The sequence below is a fragment of the Phodopus roborovskii genome, unplaced genomic scaffold, assembly GCF_943737965.1.
Source record: "Phodopus roborovskii unplaced genomic scaffold, PHOROB, whole genome shotgun sequence".
Classification (NCBI taxonomy): Eukaryota; Metazoa; Chordata; class Mammalia; order Rodentia; family Cricetidae; genus Phodopus; species Phodopus roborovskii.
The window spans coordinates 2499283-2522339 of NW_026126481.1; the positions used below are offsets into that span (position 1 = coordinate 2499283).

At 38.8% G+C, this 23057-nt stretch overlaps 1 protein-coding gene across 2 annotated transcripts in view; it reads left to right on the plus strand.

Moving 5' to 3' along the window:
• The window catches only part of Trpm6 (transient receptor potential cation channel subfamily M member 6), a 128938-nt gene that overhangs the window by 82794 nt on the left and 23087 nt on the right, over positions 1–23057 (plus strand). For both annotated transcript variants that reach the window (XM_051194068.1, XM_051194070.1), the window contains exons 26-31: positions 4121–5268; positions 6068–6177; positions 12911–13028; positions 15438–15529; positions 19463–19521; positions 21391–21416. In XM_051194068.1, the coding sequence (XP_051050025.1) occupies positions 4121–5268; positions 6068–6177; positions 12911–13028; positions 15438–15529; positions 19463–19521; positions 21391–21416 (1553 nt within the window). The remainder of the gene's footprint in view (positions 1–4120; positions 5269–6067; positions 6178–12910; positions 13029–15437; positions 15530–19462; positions 19522–21390; positions 21417–23057) is intronic.

Here is a 23057-nt window from a genome sequence, read left to right on the forward strand (position 1 = left end):
GGAACTGAACCTGGCTCCTCTGCAAGAGTACTCAGTGCTCTTTAACTCTTGCCTCGTCTCTCTGGTTGCAGAAATATTATTTTAAAGAAGTACTTATTTTGACTCTAAGTGCATTTATAAGTGTGCCTGCAGAGGACAGGAGAGAGAGAGAGTCAGATCCCCTGGAACTAGAGTTACAGTGGTTGTGAGCTGCTGTGTGGGTGTGGGGGATTGAGCACGGGTCCCCACTGGAAGAGCAGCCAGTGCTCTTAAGCACTGACCCATCTCTCCAGCTCCCCATGAATTATTCTTTATTTAATATTTTAATTTTTAATTTCTTTACTTAGAAAATTATATGCCATTTTTTTAAAACATGTGAGACAGAACATAAGACATGCACAGCTTTGTCCCCAAATAGCCAAAGAATGTAATTATCAACAATGTAATTATCACTTTTAATGACTGTATATAATTCTATCTCTTCTTGTAAGGAACATTTGTCATTTTAACATAATGAAATTGCATCTTCCTTGTATGTTGCAAATAGCTTTAAAAATGTTACAGTATAGAGAAAATCATTATCATCTCACTTTCATCTCTTATTGCTGAATGATCTTTCTTATTTTACCATTTTCTCTTACCTTTTGTATTTTGCATTTAGGGAATTACCTCCTCATTTAATGAATTTCAAAAGCGTTTTGGTTTATTAAGGGATATAAATTTTAGAATACTAATTTCCCAACTTTTATTAATAGAAGAGTTTTTGGGGTCTTAGAGTTTCAAAGGGTAAGACCATGTTCATCATGGCAGGGAGCATGGTAGCAGGCAACCAAGCATTATACTAGAGCAGTAGCCAAGAGTCTGAATCCTTACCCACCAGTAGGGGGCAGAGAGAGAGAGAGAGAGAGAGAGAGAGAGAGAGAGAGAGAGAGAGAGAGAGAGAGAGAGAGAGAGAGAGAGAGAGAGAGAGAGAGAGAGAGAGAATGAGAACAAACTAGAAAATGACACAGGCTTTTGAAACCTCCAACAAGATCACACCTCCTAATCCTTCCCAAACAGTTCCACCAACTAGGAACCAAGTATTCAAATATAGGAGCCTTTGGAAGTCATTTTTAAGTTGTACTTTCTGGCCCCCACAGGCTTGCAGCAATATTACACTGCAAAATGCATTCTTCCAAAGTCTCCAGAGTCCTTCACAGTTTCAGCACAGTTTAAAAGTACAAAATTTCTTCTCATACTCAGGTAATCTCTTAACTGTAACCTCCTGTAAAGTCAAAAGCAAAATTATATACTTCCAACATACAATGGCTTGGACGATGCATTACCCTTCCAAAAGGGAGGAAAGGGAGCATAGTGAGGAAATACTGGACCAAAGCAACATCAACATTCCAGTTTGGTTGACTTACTTTCCTCTCTTTGGCGGGATCCGTTCCCTGTCTATAGCTCTGCTTGGTAGATATTCCTTAGGTCCAGCATCTCCAGTGTCTTGGAGTCTCCAACACAATCCAGGCTTTACTTTCATAGTTTCATGCAATGACCTGTCTGGGCTTCCATGCTGGGACTCCCCAGCACTTGCCTGGCCTCACTTTTTCTGTGGAAGAAGAGTCTACAACCCCTTTATTCATGTATTCTTCAGGACTTCAAAGCCAGGACCATGTGACTTATGCTGCCAAGTACTGTTGCATGCTTGGGATGGAACCTCTCCCTCCTTGGATAATATTTACATAAGCTTTGATTTATTGATAATTTCCTTTGTTTCACAAATATTCCTTTTTACCTGTTGGAAGCTTGGCTGGGTGGAGTTTTTCTATGGGGACACCCTTTTATTCCTTACTTCATCAGGCCTGTCATCTCTTTCCAGAGGGTTGGATATGTAGATTGGACAGAGATGTTTTCTTCCCAATGAAAAGGACCTTTAAGTCTGTACTTAGAAGGCAACCAAAAGGAATTTAAAATCTTGAGCTTGTGATTACGATGTAGTCAGTACTTTACTATCTTATCATAACTCCATTGATCAATGTTAAAACTCTGAACCTTTGAAATCTTAGCATAACAATAGCAAAAAGGGAAAGAAATCTGAAACACTTCTCATTTTTCACATACCTTAAATAACTTTCTTAGACTTTTATAACTTGAATTTACACATCTTAAAACACCTTTTATAGACCCTCACAACTTACATAAACCTCAAGCCTTTTGATTTCCAACTAATCATTTACCAGAAGGCACAAGTAGTTAGTTATTGAGAGCAGTCATTGCAAAACACTTTTTTTTTCTTTTTATTAAAAATAAGGAACAGTAAAAAGTTACACCTGAAACAGTTTTATCCTTTTAATATAAAGCCTATTAGCAAGGCAAACCTGTCTGCCTTTCTCAGCAGGAGAACTAGAAGCTCTAGAAAAATGGAGGTTTGAGTTTTACATATGAAATGAATTAATGAGGTAGCTGTGGCCTTGGGGAAGGAGCTGGTTGTCTGCTGCTGCCAAACTGACAAAGCTACAGTTAGCCATCAACACCATCAGAGATCTGAGAAGGATAAATTCTAGCAGGAAGTATAAAACAAATGGCCTTTGTAGTGACTAAAATGACAGAGATGCACCAGCCGCCTGGTGGTGATCCCTCTGACTTCACTGGGAGGCAGATGTTGTAGATCTTTGGCTGTTATAGCATTGCATCTTCAGCTGCTACATAGGACAGCACTGGCCTTTGGCTGCCAGACTCAGAAGGTCTGAGAGATTTTTCTGTGGATGAGGACTTGGAAAAATTGTTCTACCTTGACTTATATAGTAACACAGTCAATCCAGCAGTGTTCACAGTTTGTGCAGGGCACCAGCAGCTGGTGAGGCATGAGGAAGTTGTCCCCAGTGGTTAACGTCACCACAATCCAGGTCTATGCACAATTTGTATTTTGTTTCCTTTGGAAAACTTAGGTTGTTTCTAGGAGCTGGCCTATTTGTCTATCACAGGAAGCTTTTTCCATTAAATATTTAAATTGCTATATACAGCAGATCTCTGAAAAGGTTTGCATGCCATCTATTAAGTGTACTTGATGTCTTAAGCACAGTAATTTAAACTTAAAACATAACTGCAGCCATCATAAAAGAGAGAGGAGAGCCAATACTTTTTATATGATTTATTTGTTTTTATTTTATGTGCATTGGTATTGCCTGCATGTATGCCTGTGCGAGGATGTCAGATCTCCTGGAACTGTAGTTAACAACAGTTGTGAGCTGCCATGTGAGTGCTGGGAATTGAACCCAGTTCCTCTAGAAGAGTAGCCGGTGCTGCTTGTCTTCAAGTAGGGTTTAGCAAATGACATAATTTTAACATGACTACTTGTGTAAAGAATTAAATAAGGGTCTTGTGTTAAGATGTCAACATACATTTTTTTGGGAAGGAAACAAAGCATCCCTACTGGAGATATTTACAGTGATATGTACAGATAAACATTTGCTAAAACTTTGTTCTTCCCTTTTTGTGAAGGGAATTGTTACCTCAATCCAACTTATTTGCAGTTTACTCTTCAATGAGTCTACTGAAGAATGTGCCGTGTTGTTTTTACATAAATCAATGGCTAGATGACATTACTTTAGGTTCATGTATTCAAAATAATTAAACATATTTGCCTTATATCTTTTCTGAATCTAGATCTTCTAAAATGGATTTTATTTGGAGTGTGAGAAGTATATGTGAACTATAGGGCTGGAGGTGTTTTCTGTCTCAATCATTTTGATTTTGTCTCATATCTTCTCCCTCCAGGATTGTCCAATAGAAGATTTTCCAATGTTGGTCATGCAAAGAATGAATACATTAGTGAAAAACAATGGGCTGAGCCATCAGACAATTTTAGTGGTAACCTGCAGGCAGCTGGAAAGTTGGTCCTGAGATACTAGACATGAGGGCTGGGAATATAGATTTACAATATTCTTCCGTGGAGTTGTAGTGGGAAGATAGGGGAAGACAAGATCATCTGGGATTAGAGTACATACTGTGTTTGAGAGAGAACAAAGGAGGCAGGCTTAGCTTTGGGAAGCAGGTAAAATTTAGCCGTCATTTATGAATGGAAACAAACTAAGAAGAGGGCAAATCAATTCCAAAAAATTAACGTGGTTATTGGTTTTCTTCCTTTCTTCACCACTAGGGTTTCAGAGATGTTCTTCCAATTGAAAGAAATGAATGAAAAAGTATCTTTCATAAAGGATTCCCTGTTATCCTTGGATAGCCAGGTGGGACACCTCCAGGATCTCTCTGCCCTGACTGTGGACACCCTAAAGGTCCTTTCAGCTGTTGACACATTGCAAGAAGATGAGGTTCTTCTGGCCAATAGAAAGGCTTCTGCTTGTAGAAAGCGTCCCCACAGCTGGACCAACGTCATCTGTGCAAATGTTCTAAGCAGCATGGAGAGCTGTGGAAAGAAGAACGTTCAGTACTATAGCATGCCCCCTTCTTTGCTGCGGAGTCTTGCTAGGAGCCAGCTTCCCCCCAGAGTACAGACTGGTGCCCTCTTAGAGATTACACACAGTAAGAGAGAGGCCTCACATGTGAGAGAAGACCAAGAGGAACAAGGAATGAGGTCAAGGACAGTTGCTTCTGGGATGTCCCATGTCAGGCAAGCACACTCTAAGTATGGCCAGTTTCTCCTGGTCCCGTCTTCTGAAATGCAGCCTCCTTTCTCTTTTGAAAAACCCCCACCTCTTTTCAGATCATCCGAGGATGCTGATACAGATGGCCTGACACTGGAACATGTATGCCAACATGATATCACCATCCATCTGCCTGTGCAGACCCCTGCTGCCTCCCACCAGGCATTGGTAGAAGAACACCAGGAGGAACAACATGAGGGAGTTGCACAGATGTCAGGCAAACATGACAAGGCAGAAGAGCCACTCACGCTTAGTGGCATACCTGCTTCTGTGTCAATGACCTCTCTCCCTTCCTCAACCACCAGCATGCAAACTGAAGGTGGCTACGTGAACTGGGCCTTTTCAGAAAGTGATGAAACCGATGTGTTTAGTTTTAAAAAAAAGTGGAAAACTTGTTTGCCCAACACTTGCAACAGTGACTCCATTCCAGGTAGAGAATGCCCCTTGGGGATTGGAAGCAGGTCCGGACAGGATAACTCAAGAAGCCTGGCCCAGAGTAGCGAAAGCCCAGTGCTGGCAGGATCATGGACGCAGCCAAAAAGATCTCTTTGGATCAACCCTCTCTGCAGAGACAGACCTCTCATTAGGAGTCATAGTTTTAGATTCCACAAGGAGGAGAAACTGAGGAAGATCTGGAAGAACAATGGTAAGGAACAAATGCCTAAAATTTATTTTTATATTTTCCCCACTCATATGATTTCTTATTTTTAAAACTTTTTATGCAACTTATTTTGGTTGTATTCTCTTTCATCTCCCAACTCCTCCAAGACGTTCCTCTACCCTCACAACTTCATATTCTCTCTAAAAACAAAAAACCCAAACCCAAACCAAACCTGAAGCAAAACACCAAAAAAGGCACAGAGTTGTGTGTGTTGGCCAATTGCTCCTGACCATGGGGCTTGCCCTGCCTGGGGTTTGGTTGATTTAACCACTCTCACTCCACTGGGGAAAAGCGATCCCCCACCTTCCCCACCTCTCAGCAGCTATCAATTGCAATAGCTCCTTGGTTAGGGGCGGAACTTAGTGTTCACTTCCCCTTCTTATTGGTGTTTTTATCTCGCATGAACTTGCTCAGGTCTTGTGCATGCTAACACAGTCCCTGTGAGTTCTTATGCGCATTAAGACTGCTTTGTCTGGAGAGCACTCTTGCCTTGGAATCATCTATCATCTCTTGCCTATTACAGTCTTTCTTTCCACACACCCCCTTTTTTCTCCTGCATTGATTGATTCCTGAATCTTGAGGGGTGAGCTGTGATAAAGACATCCATTTATGGCTGGGCGAGGAGCAAACATTTTAAAAAGTATGGTCATTTTGCACTGCCACTCTTCTGAAATGTCTGTGATTATTTAATATCATTCTTCTTGTTATCCCAGTCCCCTCTTTAATACAAAACTGTCTCCCTACACAGCCGTCAGCATTCATAGGCATGCCATTTCCATTCCAGGCCATTCAAGATCCTCAGAGACGGGATCAACATGGATCAAAGCAAAGCTCCTAACCAAGAATAGGAGCCTGTCAAAGAAGAAGAGGAAGGCCCATGGACTCCAGGTGCCCGTAAGTACTCCTCCCCTCCTCCTGTTGTACTTTAGGGTTTAAGCAACTGAGGCAGTGGCATTTCCCCTTGGCTCCTGTTGCCATTGTACCAGGAGTGAAGGCACACATTTTGACCTGTTTATCTGCTCACAAGCTGAAAGCTGTTCTCATTGTTTCTGGTTTGGGCTAGTCCAAGAGATCCTGAGTGAGCACTTGTGTACAAGCCCTCCCACAAACATATGTTTTAATTTTTCTTTGGCAAGTACTTGGGAAAGGGTGAGGAATGCCAGCATCCTATGGTGTGTAATTGCTAATGATGCCAGCACATGGCTTTCTGTGCCCTCCTATGGCTTGTGAGTATATCACTTTTCTGCTTCCACATCTGTCTGCATGATGCTCAGTCTTGTCTGAGGCACACCGGTGGCCCTGGTGGCCCTGTAGTGTGCACCGTGGTGAGTTTAGTGAGAATCGACTCAAGCTCTCAGGAGACTTTCCACGTGTTCATCTGGACTCATCTGTCTGGGTCTCTTATAGAATGTAGAAATGTAATGTGTTTGCTTAGTAAACTCTTGCTGTGTGTTCTAATCTTTTGTTGGGTGTGTTTGCAACCCCCCTTTTCCACTGGCATGTTAACCCTTCACTGCCATAATTGTCAGAAGTACATTTAGTTTTAAAATTTTGATCAAATATTTGACTTTTCTTTCTGTAGCTAAAGGTTTGCTTCCCCCGCCCCCCTGAACCTAAGATATCACTAAGATGTTGTTGTTTTCTGAGAGGATTTCTATACTTTTAGTTTCTACATTAGCTCTAGAGCCCATTTTAAGGTAAATGGGGGATAACAAAGGATTGTTTATTTTTCCTCCCATATGAATATCAAAAAAATTCTATAATTTTTTGGTAAAAGTGTGACTTTTTTCTATTGAATTACCTTAACAGTTGTCAAAAGCTAATTGACTATACAGACCCACAGTATGTGTGGCTAAATTTCTATCTCCATGCCAATACTAAATCTATCTCAACTACCAAAACTTTATAAGTTGTGAAATCATGCATAAAAGAAATCCTTCATTTTTCAAGAAATGATTTGGATATTTTATGTTCTTTGCATTTATATATAAATTTAGTCTCAGATCTCAGTTTTTACATCGAAGCCTTCTGGGATTTGGAATAGAACTGCTCTGAATCTGCATGCCAGTTGTGGGAAAATTGACATCTTATCTACAACTAGGTGTCTGATTCACTGGAAGGGATGTATGTCTAGCTAGCAGGTGTTTTTAACCCTTTCATGGTAATTTGTGGTTTTTAGCATTCAGGTCTTGAGTATGTCTTGTTGCATGTGTAGCTAAGTATGGAAAACACATATCAAAGTTTTAAAATTTATTGTAATTGTAGTTACTTTAATCTTCCTCTGTGTGCATGCATGTGTGTGTGCATGTGCGTGTGTGTGTATGTATGTAAAGCCTTGATCTTATATTTCACAATTTTGCCAAACTCACTTTTACTTTTGAAAGCATTTTGATAATATTTTATGTAATTGATGATATTAGTGGTATAGTTTTAATTCTTCATTTTCAAACTGGATATGTTTTATTAGCTTTTTTGCTTTCCTTTTTGTTTTTTTCTTTTCTTTTGAACTATAATAGAGGCAGAACCCAGGGCCTTTGTTTTTTCTTTTCTTTTTTTTTTTCATTTTTTAAATTTAATTTATTATTTTACATGTCAATCACATTCCTTCCTCCCTCCTTCTCTTCCTCCCTCCCTCCCTCCATTTTACCCTCTCTGGACCCTCACATGCACCCTGACCACCCTCCCCTCCCATCCCCCCACCCCAATTCCACATGTAGGGCTGTGCCATCCAGGTGGGGTCATGTAGATCTGTCAGGTCATTTGAAGTAGGGACTAGGACTTCTCTCCTGTCTCTAGGTTAAGGCAGTTATCCCTCCATGGGGGATGTGTTCACAAGGTCCTTTTGTGCACCAGGGATACATCCTGGCTCCAGTGTCTGAGGTCCTTTAGACTGCTCAGTCCTTCTGGCTGAGACCCATATTCAGGGGGGCCTGAGTCAGTCCCATGCTGGATTCCCAGCTATCAGTGCTTTGTCTTTCTTCAGTAAATATGGTATTTATCAATATTGTTGTGCATCAACTTAGATGGTTTTCTTCTTTACCTTGAATTGATTTTATAATGTCAGAATTAATATTTTGAACATTAAACCGGCATTACTGGGATAAACACCACTTGCCCACCTTTGTATATCTACACGTGATACTGGCTTTGCTAGTCTTTTTTCACCTGTGTCCTTTATTAGTTCCCTTATTGTCACATCTTTGGTTTGGGTATCAGAATTATCCCAGGGTCATTGACTGCACTGGGTATATGTCTTCAGTTTTCTATGTGAGCTTGTAAAAAGTTGTTAATTTTTCAGCATTACATATTCAGCTGTATTACCCAATAAAACCATTCTTGTGGGAAAGTTTTAAACTACATATTGATTATCTGTAATAGTCATAGGGCTATTTAAATAGTCAGATTCTTAAGTTGGCTTTGACTGTTTCTGTATTTAAAGACTTTATCCATTTTGTTTAATGCTTCCTATTCATCTCTGATCCTGGTAACTTGGGTAATCTCTTCCTTTCTTTTGGTGGATCTTATTAGTTGACGTATTGTTATTTATGGTAGCCCCTCCTCCCCTCCCCGCTCTCTCCAGCTCTGTCTTGAGACAGGGAATCACTATGTAGCCCTGGCTGGCCTGAAACACATGCTCCTCTCACCTCAGTACCCCAGGGTAATGACAGGTATGTGCCACCTGCCTCATTGTAATATTCTCTTGTTACTTTTTTCCTGGTGCATGAAGGACCTATTGAAATTTATACTTTCTTTGTTTCATGAGCAGCCTGGCTGTAGGTTTTTTTTTTTTTTTTTTTTTTTTTTTTAAATCTGTATTGTTAAGCTTTTGTTTTTGAAGAAACAAAACAAAACAAAACTCAATTTTATTGATTTTTCCCAGAATTCAATTCTGTTTCTTTTGTTCAATTTTTGGGTTTGACTTGATTTCCCCTTTCTAGTTTAAGTTATAAAAGTTGGATAATGATTTGGGAATTTCTAGTATTTAGAAAGAATATTTTAATTTGTTCACTGATAATTTCAAAAATGTAAACATTTTATCATTTATTTTAGAATGCAGGCATTCAAGCATGCATAGATAGGTCCTACAAACTCTGGTGTTTTCATGTTGGTCCAGTGAATTTTTTAAATATATTGCCAGAATGACTCTTATCTAATTTTGCAAGAATTCAGCTCTCATGGTCTTCATGTGTTTTATTTTATTTTTTTCATTTACATGCATTTCTTTTTCCAAGTAAACTAAAAAACGAAAAACAACTCACTCAGATCTTTTTGTTACAATAATAAGGCTTTTTATTACTGTTTTAATCTCCTTATTTGTTATGGGTCTGTTTAAGTTGCTGGTTATTTATTATTGGCTTAATATTAGTGGTTTGCATGAATCTAGAAATTTGTCTATATTTTCTATTTTTCTAGTTAATAGTGTATTATAGGGTTTTAGAGTATTATTTTATAACACTCTGAATTTCTTCGGTGTCTGATGTAATATTACCCCACCCATAGTTGCTTCTGTTAATTTGGATCCTTTCTTTTCTTTTCTTTTCTTCCTTCCTTTCTTCCTTCCTTCCTTCCTTTCTTTCTTTCTTTCTTTCTTTTTTATTGGTTAGTTGGGTCAGGGCCTGTCCATCTTGTTTACTTTCTCAAAGAACCAGCTCTTAGATTCATTATTGATTCTTTGTATTATTTTGTTTCTTTTTCATTAATCCTTGGTCTGTTTTTTATTATTTCTTCCCATCTACTGTGTTTGGTTTGTCCTTTTTTTTTTTTTTTCAAATTCTTAAGTTGTATCATTAAGTCATTTATATGTTTTAAAATTTTTTCTAATGTAAGTGCTTGAAGCTATAAATTTTCCTGTTAGGACAGCTTTTACTGTGTCCCAGATGTTTTCCTTGTGTTTTGTTTTCATTTTCATATAGTACCAGGAATCTATTAATTTCTTTTTTATTTCTTCTTGGACCCATTCATCATTCACTAATGTGTTATTTAATCTTCATGAGTTTGTGTAATTATTGGGGATTCATTTGGTGTTGATTTTTAAGCTTTATTGCATTGTGGCCAGAAAGAATAAATGGAATTATTTCAATTTTCTGAATATGTCATGATTTGTTTATATCTCATTATGTGGCCTATTTTACAGATGATTCCATGAGATGTTGAGTAGAATGTGTATTTTTTGGTCTTTGGGTAGAATATTCCATAAATATCTGTTAAGTCCATTTGTTGTTCATTGTCATTTAATTCTGATGTTTCTCCCTTTCTTGTCTTTTATTTTCCAAATGACCTATTTACTGGATGAAATAAGGTACTGAAATTATCTACTATAAATGAGCTGGAGTTTATTTGCGTTTTTCATCCAGTAGTATGCTTTTTATGAAACTGAGCTCACCAGTTTGGGGCATGTATGTCTAAGATCTCATTATCTTCTTGGTTAATTGTTCCTTTGACTAGAATTTCTCTTCTGACGAGTTTTAGTTTGATTTTGATTTTCTTAGATAGTAGGATAGTAACAGCTGCTTTCTTTCTGATCTCATTTTCTTGGAATACTTTTTTTCTTTTTCTCTTTCTTTTTTTCTTTTTCTTTATTTTTTTAAAAAAATAAATAATAAAATAATAAAATTTTAAATAGCTTTGGAGCCTGTCTTGAAACTCACTTTGTAGACCAGACTGACCTTGAAATCACAGATATCCACTTGTCTCTGCCTTTTGAGTGCTGGGATTAAAGGCATGCACCAACAGCACCCTGTGGAATACTTCTTTTCATCTTTTGACTTTAAGATGCTACCTATTTTAAAGGTAAACTGAGTTCCTTGTGGAAAACAGAAAGATGGATTTTGTTTCTTAATCCATTTCACTAACTTTAGGTGAATGGGGAGTTGAAGCCATTAATATTTACATTTATTATTCAAAGGTTGATTGATGTAATTTTTTATTGTTATTATTGCTTTTTTACTATTTGTGTTGTTAGCCCTATTTTGTGTTTTAGTAATTATAGCTTTCTTTTTTCTTCTATACTCTCCTGCTTCAGCTGGCTTCTAGATTTCTCTGTAGGGCTGGTTTGGTGGCCATGGATTCTTTTAGTATGTTTGCATCTTGGAAAGTTTTTTTTTTTTTCTCCAACTATGGCAGATAGTTTTGCTAGTTCAGTGTTCTATGTTGACATCTGTGATCTTTTAGAACTTGAAGTACATTATTCCTCACTCCTCAGCAAACAAGCTTTTTTTTTTTTTTTTTTTTTTTTTTTTTTTTAATGAAGTAGACTGAAAACATTATAGAAACCTATAACTGGAAAAGATGCAGACCATGGGTTGCCCAGCCCCATCTATTAGACATATCAACAACACAACTCCAACACCTAAGGCTCAGGGAATATTTTGGAAGAGGAGGCAGAATGGTTGCAAGAACCAGAGGACCAAGCTGTCTGCTGTGAGAGAGTATCTTCTATATATTGCATCCATGAAATATTGTTGCCTAAAGAAGACCTACACAATGATTAGGTCTTGTATGGATAGAATGTATCACACAAGGCCCAATACCTGGATGGAGAGGTTCAGGCAGATGATGCCCATGGAGAGAGGGAGAACCAGTCTTTCTGGAGACAAGCCCTCAATAAGTAATCCAACTGGTCAACCCTTAACAGATATATATACAAGCAATACTACATGGACTCATCATATTGTATGTACACATATGTGTATGCATACATACGTAACAATAATTAAAGAAGTCATGAATCTGAGAGGAGTTGGGGGCATGGGAGGAGTTGGAAGTTGGAAATGATGGAAATATAATACTTATATGTAAGCACGCCCCCAAATTAAGTTAGAAAAGAAGCAGAAGCAAAGAGACAAGATAGAGATAATTATGTAAAATCATCTGTTAGGGGAGAGAGTTAGCTCGATAAGGAAGGCTACTATCTCAGAAAATGCCTGTTGGAATACTGTGGGACAAACATTTAAGGAGATTTATTTTAGAATATTTCAAATGGTCTCAGTTCAACTAGGAATTCCATCTGAGCTCAAGTACTCAACATTTCATTTGTGTGTGGCTTTGAAGTTTGTCAATTTGCCTGTGGTCTCTCCCTGGGAAAGATGTAAGACAGTCATGATATACCAGTTATCTATTAATTCAATGTTGGAGACAATGAACAATGGAAATAGTAAACTATTTCCTATGTTCACACATACTCTGATGGGGCAGAATTAAAATGCCAGAACTTTGAACTGAAATCTTTTCCCTTCTTTATATTAGTAAATTTTGAATGATGATCTCCAATCAGCAGCATGAGCTTCCCCCAGGGAACACATTAGATATCCGAGTCTCATCTTTCCCCTAGACTTTTTGAATAGAAATCCAGAGGGTGCAGGCCAATGACTGGTCTTGAGCCCTAAGTGATTCTGATGCTTATTCAGGTCCCACAGCATCTGCTGGTTCTTAATCATGACCACAAAGAGAATGCATACACAGATGTGTGTATCCTGCTAGCCTGAATGGTGGGGTTTGTGAGCGTCCCAGGTAATTCAAAATGTGGCCAAGGCTAACCACTGTCTTCCACTGTGCGCTTCTATTAGCATAATGCAAAACATTGTTAGATTAATGTCATGGTTTATCCTACAAGTGACTTTCTCTCCAGGTGATAACGGTCAATGCCTGCTATCAAAGTGACCAACTGAGTTCGGAGTCAGGAGAAACAAACGCCACTGAGAAGTACAATAAGAACTGGCTCTCTGTGTCCAGCTTCAGTCAGATAAGTATGTCATTTTGTGGCCTTGGACCCCAATAGCTCTAGGGCTGCTAAGGCAGGGGTTCTCAACCCTTTTCAGGGGGTTGAGCAACCCTTTCATAGGGGTTGCATATCAGATATCTTACATATCAGATATTTACATTATGATTCACAACAGTAGCACAATTACAGTTATAAAGAATCAACAAAAATACCTTTATGGTTGGGAGTCACCACAAATAAGATACTGTGTTAAAGGGTCATGGCACTAGGAAGATGGAGAAGCATTGGTCTAGGATGTGGTCTTTAGACCAGTGGTGGTTTCTGATCTTTCTACATTTAAAGAGGTAAGGAGGTGGCAGAAGACTCTAAGGGGAACAGTTCTTTGCTACTTAGTAATGCTTCTAGAAGGGACAAAATTTCATTGCTTAAAGGAATTTTTATCAGGATACAGAAAAGAAATATTGAAATTTAGATAATATTTTACATTTAAAGGGTACCTCCCCTAAATTGAGATCCTTCAGTCTGACTTATAGGGAGGGGAGTTTGCTTAATTTTCAGAACCTTTAAATCTCATGCAATACTGGTAAGGCTCAATCCATTATTGGCTATTTATTGTGGCCTACATGGGTACTTATATGTGGACTCATGTCCCTTAAGCTTAATGAAATGGGTGAGGAAGAGCTACAAGCAAGGTATGGCATGAGAAATAGGGTAAGATGAGACAGATTGTGAGCAGAAACACACACAAATGCAGCTTTGAACTTTGTGCACTGGATTTCTTATTTTTAAAAAAGAAGAAATCATGTGATCAAGGACACACACACACACACACACACACGCGCGCGCGCGTGCAATGTGTTAAGATACTGAATTTAAAGCATCAGTAGATCCTGCAGAGCCCTGTACTTCTTTATAAACCTTCCTTGCTCAGACAGTTCTGTGATCCTCAACTAAATGGTGATTTCTCACATCAATCCCAACTCCTTGCCCTCCCCAGGGGACATTGGACAAAGCCTGCATACATGCTTTGTTGACACAATAAAGAGGTGTGCTCTTGGTATCTAGTGAGAAGAGGCCAGGGATGCTATGAGACATCCTGTGACATATGATTCAGGCTTATTCAGACTAAAACATCAATGCCAAAGTGGGTGAACCCTGTTTTCTGTTTAAAATACAGAACACGAAGCCAGTATGAATCAAGTGGACACAAAGCTAGAAGAAACATTATAAATTAAATGGGAATGATGCTGATTTATAAGAATGGCTCAGGAGTTTAGTTACCTTGCCTAAACTCAAAGTTAATTGGAAACTGCACCTTTACCCATATCAAACTCATTCATGAAGGAGACTGACTCAAGAAGGTTGTGTCTTCCAGGCTAGTCTGGGTGAATAGTGAGAGCTTTCATCATAGTAAAAACAAAAGCAAGCCAAGTAAGCAAGCAAAGAAAACCAAAAACTCAGACATAAGTCTAGGATGGGATATAGCTATATAATATATTATGCATTTTATTAATATCGTATTGTCATTGAAACTATATTATAATTTTATCATGCCAGTAGTTTTTTTGTATTTATATGCATTTTATGGCACAAATCACATAGAAAATATAATTATTGTCTCTTACATTTGTTACAACTCTTAGCTCTGTAGGTATCAGGTGTAAACATAATAAAATAGCATCTTTCATTATCACTTCTAAGAACAGCATAAAAACTAAGCCTGATAGATAGCCTTCATTTTTTTCCTGCCTTTTGTTGTTATTGTTCTTTTGTGTTTGGTGCCTTATGAAGGAAGGATTGCTAATTTACAAATAAAATTTCATATATTTTAAAGTACATGTAATCAAGTGCAGGCGATGGTGAATGTAAAAAAAAAAAAAAAAACCCAAAAACCAAACAACAACTCCTCCAAAAAAAAAAAAAAAAAAAAAAAAAAAAAAACAAAAAACCAAAACTACTGAATGTGTTTTATAGAAAGCCATTATAGATTATTTAACTCTGAGTTTGATGGAGAAGTAAAAGTTAGCATAGGTGTGATGGTTCAGTGGCTGAGGTGCTCACTGTGCAAGCTTAAAGACATGAGTTCAATCCCCAGCATCTATGCACAAGTAGAAGGAGAGAAGTGACTCTACAGAGTTATTCTCTAACCTCCTTGTGCCAATGCCACATGTGCATGCCTTGAAACAATAGTAAATACATTTAACAAGGAGAAGTTATTATAAATGTGAATACAGCTATAGAAGAATAGAAATAGAACATGCAGTTTTCAATCACAAGGGAATAAAATGAAACTCGGCAAAACTTTCTAAAAATAGAGAAAACTATATCCAAGTTTAAATAAACGTACTGTGTCCAGATTTTTCTATTTGAGAAATGTGATTTGAATGTAACACATTTTAGCCCATTTTCTAATTTTTCTTCTTTTAAAAACAAGGTTTAGAGCCTTATATATATCAGAAAATGAAAATGAAGGAAATTGAACAACATACGGCACAAGCCAGTGACTACCTAAAGCAAGCTCAAGAGGTAAAAATATTTTGATAGTGCTTGTAAGAATTTGTGCATGTAACACTTCATTTGGCTCCACGAACTTGATTGCTACAGCCTGTAAATGGCCTGTTTTTACTGGCCTTGGATTGAAATCCTTGGGAACTACATGCTTAGGTCAAGTCTGGCTTTAGTTTTCTAACCTCTCCACATCAACCTTTGTTCTTTTTCCTCGTGCAGTTTGCTTATCCTGGGAATGCCCAGCACAAGAGAAGGAACTCACCTTTTCAGATATGTGAACATTGTAATATGCAAGATAAATGGGTTCTCTCTGCTTTTCAGAGGCAGATCTAGGATAATCATGGAGCAATTACTGTAAGACAGATCATAGCTGATCTGAGAAGAAACTTTCACCAGTTGGAGCCTTTCAAGGATAGAATGACTGATTTCAGAGACAGTGAATTTCCAGTGTGATTGGTTATCTAGCATAGGCTGTGGGAATGTATTCAGACATGGGGAGGGAACTAAAACATTGCAGAGTGAAGGCCCTCTCTATTCTTCTAATACCCAGATGTCTAGTTTTGCATTCTGTTTTTCTACCACCTACAGATACGGGCCTTGTTTTAGTGCCATCGTCACATATGGCATGTGACAAAGTAACTGAAGGAAATTCATTTTGGTCTTGGTTTGAATAACTGATCTTGGGCACTGTAAACACTACCTGTATAAATGTCCTCAGGTGTTCTTGTAGCAATGGCATCTAAAAGAATTTGAAAATGCTCACTTGAGGATAATTGTAAGGAGGACCTGAGTTGAAATCCAAAATCTATCATTTCCATCTCTCCCTGATAAGGATGTATGTGTAGGTTAACCTGGGATTGTCATTAACTATCATTGCAAAATGCTATCTTTTTAAGATTATCGTTAGTATCCAACCAAGATACCTCACAGGAAGATGTCTAGTACAGTGCTTGAAGCACACTGTGTCTCAAGGAGCATGACTTGGATAAACAGGAAATAGAATGAGGTAAACCCAGCAGGATGCTCTTTTAGACTCCCCACTGCATCACCCGGAGCAGTTGTTCACTTATGACAGGGATGTTATGATACGATGACTGATGTTACCAAATTCCTAACAAAAAGACACTCATGGGGCCAAAGGCTATTTTGACGAGAAGTTTGAGCATACAGTCAATCATGGGCCTGGAAGGCACAGTGGAAGGTGGGAGTGGCAGAGAGTTAGGATGCTTGTTCACACGTTTGTAGACCAAGGAGCTGAAAGGGGATTCTGGCATTCAGCAGGCTTTCTCATCTCTCTGTTTTTAATTCAGTTTGAGACCCCAGACCATGGGAAAGTGCCCTTTTCTTCAGAATGTGTCTTCCCACCTCAGTTAATCCTCTCTGGAAATGTCCTCATAGATACAGCCAGAGGTGTACCTCATCACCTTAGGTTTCTGTTGTTGTAAAGAGACGTCATGACCACAGCAACTCTTACAAAGAAAATATTTAATTGGGGTGGCTTGCTTACAGTTTCAGAGGTTCAGTCCATTATCATCATGATAGGGAGCATGGTGGTGTGGAGGTGGTGTTGGGGTTGAGAGTACTATGTCTTGACCAGAAGGCAGAAGGAAGTCAACTGACTCACTGGGCAGTATTCTGAGCATAAGAAACCTCAAAGCCTCTCCTCATAATGACACACTTCCTCCAACAAGGCCATATGCACTCCAACAAAGCCACATCTCCTAATAGTGCCACTCTCTATGAGATTATGGGGGTCAATTATATTCAAACTACCACATTTCACTCCCTGGCCTCCATAAGCTTTTAACAATATCATAATGCAAAATGCATTTTGTTCAACCTCAAAAGTCTCCATAGTCTACCACAGTCTCAACAATGTTTTAATGTCCAAAGTTCAAAGTCTCGTCTGAGATTCATGCAATCTCTTAACTGTAATCACTTGTAAAAATCCAAATGAAATTAGCAGATCATATGCTTCCAATATATAATGGCACAGAATATATATAATCATTCCAAAATGTCGAGATGGGTGCATAACAGGGAAATACTGGACCAAAGCAAGACTGAAACCAGGTGGACAAACTCCAAATTTTGCATCTCCATGTCTGATGTTAATGTGCTCTTCAGATTTCCAACTCTGTTCATCTTTGTTGACGGCAACACACTTCTTCCTCTTGGGCTGGTTCCATTCCCTGTTGGCAGCTCTCCTCAGTGGATATCCCACAACTTTGACATCGCTAACATCTTCAGTTCTCCCAGGCAATCCAGGCTTCAACTTCACAGCTTCACACAAATGGCCTCTCTATTAGGCCTCCATTCAGTGACACCCCTGACACATGCCTGGCCTCAGCAGCTTTATTTCGTAATCCCTTTCTTCTATCTTTAACTCTAAACCCAGAATCATGTGGCTGAAGCTGCCAAGTTCTGTTGCTTGCTGGGGCTGGGACATAGTCCCTTCGTCTAATTACATCTTCACCAGCTTTCTGTCTTTCACCACCTAAGCTTGGCTGTCCTGAAACTTGCTCTGTAGACCAGGCTGCTGTCAAACTCTGCCTTCAGAGTGCTGGGATTAAAGGCGTGCCCACCACACCCAGCCCTAAACTTTTCTTTAGTTCCTTTTCATAAATTGGAAATTTAGCTGGGTGGGCTCTTGCCCTGAGATCACCACTCCCTTTATTGCATTTCTTAGTCAGTTTATCTCCTTGAACACAGAGTTTAGTTCTATTCTGCTTCCTGGTATTCATTTTCTCCTCAACATTTTCATTTTGTCATTTATCCTGCTCAGTTTGCTCCTTTTCATTATAAATCTTCATTAGAGTCACCACTAAAAATCACGTGACAGAGTCTATATGAGACCGTTTTGAAATTTCCTCTACCAATGGAATTAATCCAAAACTCTTCACTTAAGCCGCAGGTAGACTCTTCAGACAAGGGCAAAAGACAGGCATTTTCTTCAACAAAATATCACAAGAACAATCTCTAGGCAACTTACTGAAATTCTCCTTCCCTGAAACCTCTTGAGTCACCCCCTTTCCATAGTTCAAATAAGTCTGAGCACCACTGTCTTTCATGTTCCTACTAGCATGGCCCATTCAACAGTGCTTAAAGCATCCCACTGCATTCTTAACCCAAAGCAACAAAGTCCAAATTCCTTCAAACAAACATGTAGTCAAGTCTATCATATCAATACCCCATTTCTGGTACCAACTTCTGATTCAGCTAGATTTCTATTGCTATGAAGAGACACCATGACCGTGGTAACTCTTATAGAGAAAACATTGAATTGGAGTGGCTCCCTTACGGTGTCAAAAGTTCAGTCCATTAGCATCAAGATGGGGAGCGTGGTGGCATGCAAAATGTGGTGTTGGAGCTGAGAGTGCTACATCCTGACCAGAAGGCAGCAGGAAGTCAGCTGAACCACTAGGCAGTATTCTGAGCACAGGAGACAGCAAAGCTTCTCCCTACAATGGTAACACTTCCTTCAGCAAGGCCATACTCACTCCAGCAAAGCCATACCTCCTAGTAAGGCCACTCCCTATGAGATTACGGTGGCCAGTTACATTCAAACTACCAACCTTATTAATGCCCTATGTGTTTCTTCATATATTGACTTAACAATAAAATTATCCATTGTGTCTGCCAAGTTGGACCTCCATTCCTTCTTTCAGACCATTAACTGGTTAATCTCTATTTCTGTAAACGATTTCACGTGTTGCATTTTCCTTTCATTGTCTCTGTGAAAGTAATTTCATTCAGTTAAAACCATCACCTATGGAGCTACCCTGCTTACATGCTGACATTATGCATCTTTCTAGCTTGTGCTTCCCTTGTTGATTTGAAGAGAGGTATTGAGCTTATCAGAGCCTAAAGTGTGTGCTTTGCTGATGAGCCACTGAAGGGATGGGGTGGGTGTGCTGTGTGCACTCCTAATGTCCGTTCCCTTCTGCTCAGGACGCAGATGAAAACCCTTTGTGGAGTCCCAGGAGCAGCAACCTCAACAGGAGCTGCCTGTGAGTATTTCTGTGTGGCTCTCATCAAGAGCTCCTGGGTTCTGTGCTCCAAGATGATTAGGAACAGAAATTTAATTTGGTCAGAATAGTAAGAAAAAAAATGCATATTAGGTGACTTTTTTTTTAATGTTAGCATGAATGGAAAAATTATTCTACAAGTTTTCCAGTTTCTAGTAATAGTTCCTCATCCAAGTCCCTTAAAGAATATTGTGATAAAATATATACCTTGACAGCTGATGAACAATTCCTTTGTAGTATCAAAAAATGCACACATGGATTATTATATCTTTTCAGATAGTAAGATTGTGAATGTGGTTTACAGTATAAAATAAATGTATTTTATCTTTTAAAAAAACCCAAAGACCTGATTGAATTTGTTCTCTATATTTAGAAATATGTGTTTATTTTTATGTGTTTTCCCTGAATATATTTATGTATATAAGTGGGTGCAGTGTTCATGGAGGCCAGAAGGGATCCTTTGTATCTGGAGTTATGGACAGTTATGGTCAACCAGGTAGACACTTGGAATTGAACCCCAGTCTTCTGCATTCCAGACTGTGTTTGCTAGATTTCATAAGCCATTCCCACCAGTATGTTCCTTTTACAGAATGAGGTTGATCTTTATTTCCTGGTTTTCAGTGGCATTTTAGTTGTCAAGGATTGACAACTAAGGATTAGTTGACAAGGATTAAGACAGAGGGGGAGGCAAGATGGGAAGGGGAGAATCTGGTTATAGAGTTGAGGATATTCCTGAATTTCCTTTATTCGGAGAAATACAATTTGAAACCCACCCAAGTAAAGATGATTTCATTTTATTTTAATAATAATGGTCTCATTATGGTGCTCAGGCTGGCCCTGAACTTCTGGGCTCAAGGGATCCTCCTGTGACAGTAGTAGCCCAAGTAGCTAGTGCTGCAGGTATTTGGCACTGTTCTGGTGTGATGCTTCCCCTTCACCTGTAGGGTGTGTGTGTGTGTGTGTGTGTGTGTTTACTTTTTTAGTTACAACATCAAATCATCTACAAAGTCATGGGGTAGAGAAAGTCCATCCACCCCCAAGGCAGGTTGATACAAAGAAAACAGAAGCAGAAGTTTCCGTTATGGTCCTCAGCTCTGTTGACATGACCTTTCTTGGGAATTGCCACCACAGCCCCATGGAAGCCTGCCTCTAGACCTAAAGGACACATGACTTTCTTCTCCCAAAGGTTCAGTAGTTTGTGCTCACGCAGAGTGGTGGGTTATTGCAGCATGAAATTAAACAATAATTGTAATTGTCCTTTCTTCCCCAAGGACCTTAAATACTGGAGATATTCTTTGAATGCATTTAGTTAGACTTGCCTGTGGCCACTTGTGCACTTGAGCAGGGCAAGTAACAATTTAAAGAGAGCTAATTTCAGCCTGTGAACATTTAGGGGCCACGTGGGCTAATGAAACTGATTTGTGGACTTGTCCAGAGACATTCTCAGACTCATTTGTAGGCATCTGCTTTGCATAGTTCAGGCACCCTTTAGTTTAATTGATCCTGAACAACACAAACACAGTTAAATCTTATATATGTTGTGTGATCACACAGCTAATTAAAACCACTAACACCACCATTTCTCAATTAGCTTGGGGCATAGATAATAAGTGATTTACATGCCTTACTGGCATTAATTTTTCTGTGAAAATAATTGTATGGCTACAGACTTCTCTATTGGTAAAATAGGATACGATGGAGCAGAGACTTTCATATACATATGTGATATATATTATATAAAATATAATAGAGTATACACTCTATTGCTGTTTCAGGCAATTTTTCAGTGTTTTAGAAATTAAAAGTTTTAAAACAATGTTTTCTAAATCATTTCATTTCTCCCCCAAACAGAACAAGAAGCCTAAGTGAAGCTGACAGTAAGTTTTTGTATTTAAACATTTATTTTTAATTTTTTATCTTATCGATGATGGAGTTTATTGTCCTGTTACAACTTTTGTAGTTCTTGACTTTGTATTCTTTTGTTGTTGTTGTCTTTGAGATACATACAAAGTAAAAATTCAGTAGAAAAATAGAGCTATCCCAGGACTGATGTGTGCTTTCTGTTTTTGTTTTGTTGTATTTTTGTGATACTGAGGATTTGACCCAGGGCGTGTGTACTCTAGGCAAGCATTTTACCCACTGGGCTATATTATATCCCCAGCTTGAAGTTCTTTGAATAACCTGTTTTGACTATACTTTTCTTATTGTTTCTCTAAATGAGAGCAGAGACACTAAACTCATTTTTGACTCTGCAACAATTGACAGTATCATGTTTTACAGACACTAGGAGCCAATCACATGTTTCTCTTATGTGGTTTTCTGGACACTGTGCCCCAAGTATCTGAATAGGGCCTGGTCACATAGCCAGCTGCTCTCTGTGTGTTCTTGCTCTTTCTCTGACATAGAGTACTGGCATGTAGTCCCTCAGTACTTAGCTAATATGTGTTAGATAAATACCACTAAGGTCTTGAAGCTTCTTAGATGGTGAAGTCACTATCAGCTGACCATGATGTTCTGTCTACTAAGTGGCGTTAGGGAAATCCATAAACCTTGGTATTCCACGGGCTTATGTCAACTAGCAAATAGTTGTGATTACAGTTGCATGTGTTTTTCTCTAGTACACTTCATTTATTTTTCTGAAGGGTGAGCATCTTGCCCTGTTCACTTCTCATGCCTAGCATGACCCACAGTGGGAGCTGAAAGTCTACATTACTGACTGAGTTCAGAAATGGAAGTCTTTTCTGCTGACCATCATTCTCAGCCCGCCCCTCCCAAAGGATACTTGCTCCCTTCTTTATCTGGCAGTAGGAGCAAGAGCGTGCCCTAAATCTGGGCTCACTTGGCTGTTGACTCTTGTAGGTGTAAAGCAGTTGCTGCCGTGAGACTGAAGTTTCTCCGGTTTAATTTTGATTTTCATGGAACAGCAAAATCGTTTCAAAGGATTTCTCTAGAGCCTTATGATTTAGGGCTGGAACAGACAGAATAGTGAGGGTTAACACTGGAGGGGCTGTTCCCAACACAGGGTCCTGGTTTAGCTCAGCAAATTCCATGCTATGCTTCTAGCCACCTGCTCTGATGTTTCTGGCATATACTTAATGTTTTGTCATTAGTTTCAGTCAGTGAGATGGTGTGCTAATAAGTTGCCATCAATATTGTCTTTGCATGGGTAGGTGTGTCTTGGCAAGGAGCTTAAAAGATCATGCTTCTGGGATGGCACGATGGGCAGCTGTGTGCCTTCTGTAACCCAGAGGTGTAATTGGTTCAGAGGAAATACATCTTAGAGGCTAATATTACTTGTCTTTCTTCAATTCCCTACATAAATATGCTTGGAGATATTACACTGATGATTGGAAGCTGTCAGGATACCGTGAACAATAATGAGTTAAAGGATATTGGGCAAGCTTTTCTGAATAGTGAGAAGCTGTTCAGATGAAGTCATTTAATAGTAACTTTGAAGGCAATGTACAAACATGTATCTATCTGCAGTCAAGTAATTAAAATGTCAATCATTTCTATGA